This window comes from Panulirus ornatus, chromosome 19 (genome assembly GCF_036320965.1).
Source record: "Panulirus ornatus isolate Po-2019 chromosome 19, ASM3632096v1, whole genome shotgun sequence".
In the NCBI taxonomy this organism is placed as follows: Eukaryota; Metazoa; Arthropoda; class Malacostraca; order Decapoda; family Palinuridae; genus Panulirus; species Panulirus ornatus.
Genome location: NC_092242.1, coordinates 59,384,449 through 59,396,019, shown reverse-complemented (window position 1 = coordinate 59,396,019; position 11,571 = coordinate 59,384,449). Strand labels below are relative to the sequence as shown.

The window sequence follows — 11,571 nt, the reverse complement described above, 5'->3', positions numbered from 1 at the left end:
CATAAAAATAACATTCACTGCCCACACCAAAAACATGAACACAAAAGTCACACACACAAACTAAATGTCTTCAGAATACTTAACTTGCACCAGGTAAGGGCTATCCAAGAATCTATTCGGATTCCCTAAAAAGCCATTCGTCCGCACAAACCCACGTCCCGCATCCAGTTTCAATGAGGAGGAAGGGGAAAACGTTTTTCAACATATTGACATAAATGCCGAAGACATGCTTTCAACAACGAACGGAATAAAAGATACACTAAACGGCAGGTCATGATAAGTTTCATCCGAGAAGTATGAAAGAGGAGAAAAAATGAGACAGTTCAGCTTTTGACTGCCCTTCCCAACGAGTCTCTTGCTACAGGAAAAGTTCCAGACGAGTGGAAGTTTGCCAGTGTAACACCGATATTAAAAAGAATGGCAACAAGTCACTGCCTGGAAATTATCGTCCTATTAGCTTGACGTCTATGATTGGACAACTTATGGAAACCAACATTCCAGATAGAATTGTAAACCATTTAGAGGACTACCACTTGATAAACGATTATCAGCATAGTTTTCGACGAAATCGCTCATGTCTGACAAATTTTCTTAATTTCTCTTGTGATATAATCAACATGTACGACGAAAGTAAAGCGGATGGTGTAATCTATCTAGGCTTTCAAAAAGCTATCGATCACGTTCCGCATCAAAGATTGCTAGTACAAATCTAGGCATATGACACTGATGGGGTTGTACTCCAGTGGATAGGAAGTTGGTTAACTGGCCGTAAACAAAGAGTGGTGATGAATGGTCAAGCCTCAGAATGATTAGATAAGTGGAGTGCCACTAGGATCAGTCTTGGGACCGGTTCTCTTTTTCATACATATCAATGATATTGGAAATAGGCTGCATTACAAGATATCAGAATTCGCTCATGGTACAAGTCTGTGAAATAAATCTTCAAATGAGTCTGAACAATTACAGCCTCAAAATTGACATAGACAAACCGATGAACTGGGCTCACAAGTGGCAAATGAATTTTGACGCCGAAATGTGCAAAGTTTTACGTTCTGGTGGTAAGAACGAAAAGGCAAGCTACAGGATGAATTCTGTTGAACTGCAAAGATGAATGAAGAATGAGACTAGGGTGTAATGATATCTGGTGACCTAAAACCACGCAATCAGAGCACAGAAGCGGTGAAAAGAGCAAACAAAAGTCTTGGTTTCATAGGCAGAGCCTTCAAATTTAAGTCCAGGGTAATCATTCTTACTCTACAATTCATTAGTTCGTCTACATCTTGACTACATGTGTTTAGTTTTGGTCGCCCGACCTACAATAAGGAATGGACAGATTGGAGAGTGTACAGCGTCGAGCTGCGAAGATGACTCACGGACTGTGAAACAAATCCTATGAGATGAGATTAAACGAACTTGATTTAAGTTTAGAAAAGAGACGGTTAAGAGGCGATCTAATACCAGTATTCAAACTGATCAAAGGCTTCGATAATCTTGATCTATCAAGTCACCCAAGACTTGGTTCGTCTGATTTTACTTACAGTAATGAACTCGAACTCGAGGGCGAACGGTTTATCTCGAATGAGGCGAAGTACTTCTTCTTCAACAGGATTGTTCACATAACAGAACGATTTCCCAAGTGGAGTGGCTGAAATCTGCACTAGTAATCACTACTGTGTGAGCTTCTGATATCTTCCGTTATCACAAACAGCCGCAAAAATGACCCAGTGGTCTGCTGCTGTTTGTATTTCTTCGTATTACTTCAACACTCGTAATTCGGGACGGCAGTGCTTCTCTGGGCCGTCCAAGTTTACAGCACACGGACACGGAGGGTGTAAAGACGCTTCCGGGCATCACCTCAACACACGATTCCCTGAGCGATCATTCTGTACGGGTGTCCGGGCAAGCGTGTCACATGTGAGCGTCTGCATTGAGGGAGATGTACCTAGAGGTCTTAAGAGCAAGGGTGTACGTGCTGCATCTCCCGTGCACCACGCCACCAATATTCCCCCTCCCCCAACCCCCACACCGCCCGCTCCCACCCTAGAGGGGCTTCACCGACCAGTTCTCCTCGTGTGTGTAACGCTAACGATGTAACGGTGGTGCTTGGGGGGTGGGGGACTTAATGTACTCACGAAGAGTAAGATCTGATTCATTCTGGGATTTTCTAATGACATCTCGCCGTTTCTCAGCGTTAGACAATGAACCAAGTCGTTCACATGTAGTCACAACTTTCTCATACAAGGCGAGTGATTGGGAAATGGAAACAGTAAATGAAAGGCGCGCGTGAGGCATAAAAATGAAAAATTGGCATGAACGTAAACGCGGTCATGAAGGCTGTGCTTCACGTTCCGTCATGCAGGCTGCGTCTATCGTAGTACTGTCATGTCCCTCTGGTGGCGGGAGAGAGAGAGAGAGAGAGAGAGAGAGAGAGAGAGAGAGAGAGAGAGAGAGAGAGAGAGAGAGAGAGAGAGAGAGAAAGAAAGAGAGAAGTAAGTGGGGTAGGAGGATGGGGGAAGCGAGGTAAATACATTCGGAGGACATGGGATGGGGACGGACGAAGGTCAGCAGTTTGGGTGGTGGCAGCCACATCATGTGAACACTTTCAACCCTCATACCGCCAAAGGGACAGATACCACACGAAAGCCGCTCAATGTTCAGGCCCGAGAGGATGCTGCGGATACGCCACAAATTGAAGCTAACCAAGCCTTGCCTTCCACCTCCAGCATCTATGCATTATATTCTGTCCGGTATGACGCTAGAGATTAGTAAACAGGTCGCGTCACTGAACTGGCAACTCCTTTTGCCAAGTGAGGGAGCTTGGCTCTTCCATTACTGCTGCTAGACACACTTTTTCTTTCCCCGTCACTTTTCGCACACTTCTTTTACAGTGCCTGCTTACGGAAGGCAGTCATTAAATTGCTATAATGGCAGAACGATAACAAGCCACTAGGAACGAACTCAGCTGTGCGTTCTGCCACCGTTCAACGATAACACTTCAAACTCAGTTCTCCAAATAACCCAAGATCGTCTTACGCATTTGGATCTCTGTTTACGTACATTCAGTTAGCATCTCCCGGTCACCCCAGAGTGTTGTCACAAGGTCACCAGTAATAACCACCACAAGATGACAGTGCGAGCGCATCAAAACCAAAGCCCCCAACGATTACCAGGTCTACAAGATCACAAGGCGTATCAGTGTTACTATAAACTTATCGATTCCCCCGACGAAAACGAAGCCCAGAATGAGCAAGATCACCGGGGTCGCCAGTGTCAGACAGAGGAGAGGACTAGAACTCCAGTATAAATGCCATAACCCCGCGACGCCAGCCAAGGCCATGAGCATGACCAACAACATCATAAAGTTTACCCAGTCCCACAGGAACACCAAGATCACTTCACTTAATGGCCATCCCTTCAAAATCTCAAAGATTGTCAGGTTCACTGAATCACCATGCTCACCAAGGCTCGCACGCGCGCCCCCCAAGGATAACCCATATTAAGACATCCGAGATGATTAACCGAAATCAAGAGAACCATCTCCAGACGATCAGGATTACAGGAACCCAATAATCATTTAGAACCATCACATAGATCCCGCAAGATGAGCTGGAATTCCCCGGAAAATAAACTGATAACCAAGGTCTTAAGATCAACAGAATCACTAATCCTTAGAATCACTTAGTCTGACCAGTTACCAGGTTCGTCACGCTGACCACTTAGGCTCAGGGAAAAAAAAAAAACAATGATAAGAATTAAGAGTCGTCCCCGTCCAAGCTTTGCAAGGTCATCAGGCCATTGAATCATTTAAACTTTTATGTACGCACCATGTCTTTGCTCTTGTGTGTATGTATACACACAAACACTGTACCTCACCCAATGGCATGTGTGTGTGTGTGTGTGCAAACAACTCCTCACAGACAACTTATCATACGTCGCGAGTTGTCCCTAACTTACCCACAGGCTCAACTCTTCAAGAATATTAGGCTGTCTTACATAGCTCGGCCTTTATTTTGATAGGCTGTCTTTCCTATCTTACGCCCTATCTTGGGCCCCTTCGACTAGGTTGTCCTTCCTATCTCGCTCCCTTTCTTAGGCCGTCCATCCTACGTCGCTCTCTATCTCCCAAAGAACACACCAGCGGCAGTTCTTCTTATCTTCAAGGCCTACATCCCCAGTGTTATTACACAACTATTCTTTTTTTCATTTCTACAGCTTTACATGCCAAGGTAAAATAGCGCTATCTACCCCGAACTCTATATAACGATTATTTATTCCAACAGGTCGGGGTGGATATGGCATGTTTCCCGTGCTCCGATGACCTGCAGTTCGTGGAGCAGATGATCTCGGAGGAGTCTGTATTCTGTCTACCAGGCAAGGTGAGTGGTGATGTCTGCTGTCTGTTACCCCCCTAAGTCAACAGGAGAGAAAAAGCTTCCATGTTTTGTCTCCACGAGGAAAGCGAGTGAAGGAGTGAGTCTCAATTCCGTTTTCCCCAGGTAAGGATAGTGAAGAAGTCTGATGTGTTTCCTAGTGTGCCTCAGAGAAGGGTGATGTGTATTTCATCCCCCCCCCCCCCTCCCCTCGGTAAAGCAACTTCAGTACTCTGCCCTCCTAATGTAGGTCAAGGTAGTCATAGCACAGCCGAGCCATTCCTAGCCGAGCGTAGCCTCCCGCCCCCGGCCACAGTGCTTGGTGTGGGTCATGGCCCTATGTTGTCCTACATCTCATATTAGTAACCTGGTCATTCTATGTTGTTATGAGGAGTCGTTGTACGAATAAGTCCAAGTAAGGATACATCTTTCATGGGTAGATTCAAGAAATGAAGACTCGCCACATTCGTACAGATGCATAGAATGTTTCATGACACACAAGAAACGCAAATGATGATACTTGCATTACAGTCAACGAAATGGAAAGGTATTAAACCGAATAGAATTTGCATTACCTTATCTCTCCATTAAATCTGACCATAAATTGCGAAAAAGGTAGATTGTACAAAAAAAAAAAAAAGGGTATGGGGTGTACAGTGTACATATATATAACGTGGAAGTCCCGCAGTAACGTGTACAAACATTAAAAAGAAACTGGTGAGGAGACTGTGGAGTACAAAGAGAATGTGGGAATGAAACGAACAAAATTCCATCTTACTTGATCCCAATATGAGGAACTTCATCCCCACTAAATTTGGGAAACCCAAAATTCGTTCGTTTTCTCCTCAGTTACATCATACTGGCCAGTTCTGGTAAGAAAATACTGATGAGAAAGATCAACTGTAAGGAGTAAATGGATTACCTTACTTTGAAGGACGTAGATTGAGGGGGCGAAGTGGAACTCACACACAGGAGAACGGGTAATTCCTTAATCTGACAAGGGATGACCTGCAGTTCGGACACTCGTATACGACCTTAACAACATTGTGTGAGGCAAAGAACTCCCAGCAAAGCTCCTCGTCTTAGAAAACGGGCATTAACCTGAGGGTAAAGTTGGAAAAAATACGTTACAACAAGTCATTTTCACGCAGTCCTTCCTATCATGATAAGTGATGCACGCGGAACAAAGTTATACAAAATTTTATCGTGAATACCTGTGTATTTCCACATTAGAAACTTCAAAACCTCAGATATTAAAATACATATCTTTCCCCCCCCTTAAAAAAAATCGAATGTAAACGCTGAGTATTATTTAAGTACGAATTACGCACACATACAAAACAAAACAAAAAAAAAATCCATGACAGACATATAACAAGGACGAATGAAGTAGAGGAACAAGGTTGAATACTCTGTTGAATACTCTTTGATAAGGCCCTTCTTACCAAAACCACACCTAAGCTATATTAGACATCTGCATAATCAAATAGCGACTTTAGCTGCTGGTGCTGCTGCTGCTGCTATATTCAGCCCTATATTCTACATTAAAAGAATGATAACAATACACCTCAATGCATTGACGTTTGTCATTCCGCTCACACCACTGTATGTGGGCTGCTTCTGCGCCTGCATTGTAATGTCTTGCCTTACACCACAGCATGTGGGTTGATCCACTCTCTGTAATGTCTTGCTCACACTACACAATGCCAATCTGGTAAAGAAAAAAAAAAAAATGTGATCAACTCACCTGACATTCAAGGAGTGGTCTGCTGTCGACGTACAACACTCACACGTCACTAATGTTTACACCACTCGAACACTTTTCTCCACCGTCACTCGTACCGTATTGCCAAGATGCACTTCACAGGTCTCAGAGGTAAGGTAGGGCTTATTCAGCTCCAGAAATGCAGTGAATTCATTCGAAGAGCCTATGGCAAGTTTATCAGTCCGGGCAACTCACTGTACTGTACCAGTCTTAGATATGGTATCCATCTTAAGGAAACGGTGTGTTACTGTTTTCGTTTAGATTCACTGTTTCAAAGTCAATATAGGAACTTATGGCACGTTTCAAATCTCTGTTGTATAAATATTAACCACTGGTTCAGCTGAAACACACGCTAGCCCACCTCAACACATCTGAATCCCTGAGACGGTACTGCTTCATGATGTATGTTCCACTGTGTTATGAACGTGGTCGACCGAGGGCCAAGTAAAGCTCGAGACGAATAATATCCGATACTGCTTCAGAATGACTGAACCAGTACTAGGACGGAGAATGTGTGCTGCTACTGGTATAAGTGGCTGTTTGCCCAATTTGGGTCATTTCTTCCCCTGACCGAACATGTACTGTCAAAACCGCTACCCACAATCTTGGTTATACTGGCCAGTTTTCTTCACTTCGAGTGACATATATGGTATATATCAGCTAGGTAACTTAACACCGCGAATGTTGGCTGTACGTTTATATATTTTTATTGTTCTGTCGGAGAGAAAGACTATGATGGCCTATTCTAAAAGTCCTGGAGGGTACTATTCAAATGAAATAACACTACTTATTTAAACATTGATTTACAGAGGTTGCCTTGCCATGTGATAATGTCGAGGACTGGAATTGGAAGCAGCAGCAACAGCTTTATAGTAAACAGTGTTAATACTATGCCCTCCTTAACATTTTGGTGGATATGACATCTGTTGATTAGCTGGTACTTACAAGTCCATAAATATCTGAGTACATTGAAATGATGAAGTGACCATATTTATGTTTATCGTTAAAGATGAATACCATCGTATAGCTATACAAATAAACGTATATCAATATAGCCTTCTAGAATAAAATAAGATCCTTTTTGGTCATCATTTGTATATGTGGGTACCTTCTGAATAATCCTGGCTTATTTGTCTTTGTGAGGCGTAACACAAGAGTATATCATATCTGAAATTCTTACGTACACTGTTTCCAGCACTGAAGGCCATGCTTTACATTTGTGTGTCTCTGTGTGTGTGTGTGTGTGTGTGTGTGTTATACCCATGTTCCTAGATTGTTAGGTTAATGTCTGTTCAGTTCTGTACCAGTTGCTTACATAAATATGATCGCTTGACGATATAATTCTCAATTAAAGGTCTGTCTGCAGACACTAATCTAGGAAGCGTAGGCATAACTCACAGTATGAGGGCACTCTTTTTTTTTCATTAGATTTAAGCATGACCTTGAGTTATGTGGTCCTCTTGGTTCCAATAGATTTAACTGCTTAGGTACAAGCTAAGGTTTCTGGTGACCAGCATACAATGGCTCTGATAAAGCTCAGCTTATTAGGTTCTTTTTTTATATACAGATAGTGCTGTTGCAGTGTTTACTAACATATAATCAAGAAATCATTTTGATATGGACAATTCATTCATCAATTTATACAGAGACTGACATAATTCTTTTACAGTAATCATTTAGCAGGTTCTGTTTGAAATTGCTTAATGCTGCAGTTATCACCTGATCTTATCAACACACAAATCATATACTTCGGACGTCATCTTGTTTACAGCAGTCTTAATCGTCTGCTTATTAGAAAAGGAAATCTAGACTGAAGTAGGAAGACGAGCTTCATCAGTTTTCCTATAACTGTAAACCACCTGTATTAGAAAGAGCTTTGTGATCCGACTGTGTTGATTAATGATATACTATAATGCTTAACATTCAGTTGGATATGTCACCACTTAGGCAAATTCTAAATTCATAATAACACAAAATTGTCATTAGAGATCTGCAGGTTTGTTGTATAATATACCATGTAATAGTGCAATATATCATCTCTTGATTTATTTTTTTTTTTTCATTCTTCATTTCATTTCTCAACATGATTGTGTATTTTCATAACCTACACATGCATTCACATAAAAAAAGAATTACTCATAGAAGAATATCCTCCGTAACTGTCCAGAAAAGTCATTTGTCTTTGTCTCATTGGTCAACTGCTAGTTGTACATTCATAACCCTCATTAATAAGACCTTTCACCTGCTACCCAGTCTTCAATCTCTACACATGATCCCAACATACCAATGAAAGCTATTTGTTGCCTTGATTATTTTTTGGTCAAAACGTTCTTTATATATATATATATATATATATATATATATATATATATATATATATATATATATATATATATATATATATATATATATATTCCTATGAGTCCACGGGGAAAATGAAACACGAAAAGTTCCCAAGTGCACTTTCGTGTAATAATCACATCATCAGGGGAGACACAAGAGAGAAATATAACAGTCAGTTGATATACATCGAAGAGACGAAGCTAGGACGCCATTTGGTAAATATATATATGATCTCATCAAGGATCCCAACTTCTGATTTTCGTACTTCCTATCTAATTTTGCGGTTCCGATGTTTCAATTTTGTCAGTACCATGCTGAAGTCTTAGGAAGTAACACTTTTAGACGTTAGTGCATCACACCTATAAGTAATTAGTGTGCTCTACTGATGTCTAGAATTTAAGAGAGAAAAAGTTTTGTCTCCTTAATGTCACATGTTAACCTCACCTCCCAGCGACTATACTAACATTTGTTTTTCAGCACACATTAGTAAATAGGTAAGGTCGTGACAATATCAATCAGGAATAGATTTTAATTGTCAAGGTAGCCTAGAAATTCTAGTTGGTGTTTCCCCCATGACATATATATATATATATATATATATATATATATATATATATATATATATATATATATCATGATCATCATTATTATACTTTTCGCTGTCTCCCGCGTTAGCGAGGCAGCGTAAGGAAACAGACGAAAAATGGCCCATCACACACACACACACACACACACACACACACACACACACATATATATATATATATATATATATATATATATATATATATATATATATGAAATCAAACTGTTCTTATTATTATTAGAATAAAGAAATACTCCATTTGACACTATTTCAAAATATTCTTTATTTGTTTTATAAAACTTGCATGTTTCCAGCAGATATCTAAAAAAAATGATTTCAAACAAAGTAATATTTCATGTGGGTAATGAATGATGATTCTGTTCCCGGCAGTGTTTCAACTACCCGAACTACGTCAGGGTCGTGCTGACGGTTCCCGAAGTCCAGTTGCGGGAGGCGTGCGCCCGCATCGCCGACTTCTGCAAGCGCCATTACCATCACCGCGCCGCGCACGACACCCCCATCGCCATCAACGGATCGCCTTACGACGTGTGTAACGGCAGCAGCCATGAGTACAACGGGATAGCAACGGCCGAAGACGTCAAGGCACTGGCTAAGGCCGCCCCAATTGACCCGGTCTCGCTGGTGTCTGAGATGGAGGTCGAGTGATGAGGGAGGGAAAGGAGGTGTTGGGGGTGCTCAACAGACGTGAGAGTGGGGGGGGGGGGGGGTTGTGGCTGAGGAACAGGTGTGGGTCGGGCAATACCTGTATGGCAGGTGTGTGTGTGTGTGGAGAGAGAGAGAGAGAGAGAGAGAGAGAGAGAGAGAGAGAGAGAGAGAGAGAGAGAGAGAGAGAGAGAGAGAGAGAGAGAGATTCTCTCGATCAAGGCAAAAGGTTCGCTTAGACTGACGACACACAGCACTTGCTGAAAGTTTATATGTAGTTTATGTATATAAAGGAAGTCCCTACATGGGAGACGTGTACCCATGATATTGAGACTATAGGAGTTAGGGAAGGTTTTAGGCGAACATTAACTTGGGCTACTTCACCAGTGAGGGTAAGACTGAATGTGCAGTGTATATGGAGAAATGGCGACCATACAATGAGTAGGGGTAAGGTAACGAGCTGATGTGGCAAGATGAACCACCAACGGATAGGGGCAAGCTGGTGTCTCTGAAAGGGAGCTGTGATATCAATGTGTGTGTGTGTGTGTGTGTGTAAAATGGTAGCTTGTCTAAACTTATGCCCCTTGATAATTCCATTTCTAAAAAGAATACAAAATATTTTGAACTCGAAGAGATGGAACGAAAAGCTCGTTACAAAAACAGTAATTGATTTAACCTGGAAAGTAAATGAATCATAAATGGAGCCAAAACATGAATGATTGGACTTCCATTTTTCGTCTCCAATTGTCAATATATACATATATAACTTTATTTTTCATTATCCGGGATATGTGCAAATATACCTCCAAGTTTTCTGGCATACTCAGTAGGGACACATTTCATATAGAGTCATGCATAACTAGCGTTTATAGACATTATAATCATGAATAGGAAATATATATCTGTAATCTTTATTCGCTGGTGTTGCAAATATGGCAACCCCTACAACTGGGTACTAGAGTTGCCATATTTTCTTTCATGGTATGGCATCCCTTGTGGTCGGGTACAGTATGTAATGTCTGCCATACTGTGGTCTCTCATGTCATTCACTTAACCATTCTCACGTGTATTTCAGTCGTCCTTTTGCATTTTTCATTATCTAGCATATTGATCTTTTGTGTTATATACATAGCTATGTTGTTGAATTAATGTGCAAATTTTATAGACTGAATATTATTTTTCGTTTTCTCCAGCATGTAAACAATGATGTTTATATTAATTCTAGAGAGCTTATGGAATATAGAGCTGGTAGAGTCGTAGTTGATCATGGAACCTAGGTTGAAAGTCCCATTTTCAATGTTGGGTTTATCGCCTCTGATGCTGTCTTCACAGGTCGCTTTGTAACAAGAGTTATAATAAAGAATTATCAGACTGATATGTTTTCCTCTCTCAGTAATACATACAAGCTGACCCCCAGTACCGTTATGATGCCTCAAAAGAATACATTAATAATGCTCTCCAAACATAATGGTTGCTGACGACTCTGGCTGGCATCGAAGACCGAACGACAAGGATCGATGTATTTTGCAGAGGAGTCATTGCGTTTCTTGGCGTGTTGGTCACAGATTTGAAACAATCACCGACTCTTCACAATAAAAGAATGCAATATCTGAAAGTTGCTTCCGAATGTGGATCATCTGAAAATTATATCTTCCCTTACTTGGTGTTTGATTAGGTTAGGTTAGGTTTCAGTTAGGTTAGGCTAGGTTAGGTTAAATTAGGTCAGGCTAGGTTAGGTAGGGTTAGGTTCAGGCTAAGTTAGGGTAGGCTATGGTAGGTTGGGTTAGATTTAGGCTAAGTTAGGGTAGTTAAGTTTGTACCATGAGCGGAATGAAAAAAAAAAT

At 41.3% G+C, this 11,571-nt stretch overlaps 1 protein-coding gene across 3 annotated transcripts in view; it reads left to right on the top strand.

Moving 5' to 3' along the window:
- LOC139755549 (tyrosine aminotransferase-like) overlaps positions 1–11,099 on the top strand; it is a 95,542-nt gene extending 84,443 nt beyond the window's left edge. For all 3 annotated transcript variants that reach the window (XM_071673995.1, XM_071673994.1, XM_071673993.1), the window contains exons 10-11: positions 4,281–4,376; positions 9,455–11,099. In XM_071673995.1, the coding sequence (XP_071530096.1) occupies positions 4,281–4,376; positions 9,455–9,730 (372 nt within the window). In that variant the 3' untranslated portion in view covers positions 9,731–11,099. The remainder of the gene's footprint in view (positions 1–4,280; positions 4,377–9,454) is intronic.
- Positions 11,100–11,571: the final 472 nt, after the last annotated feature.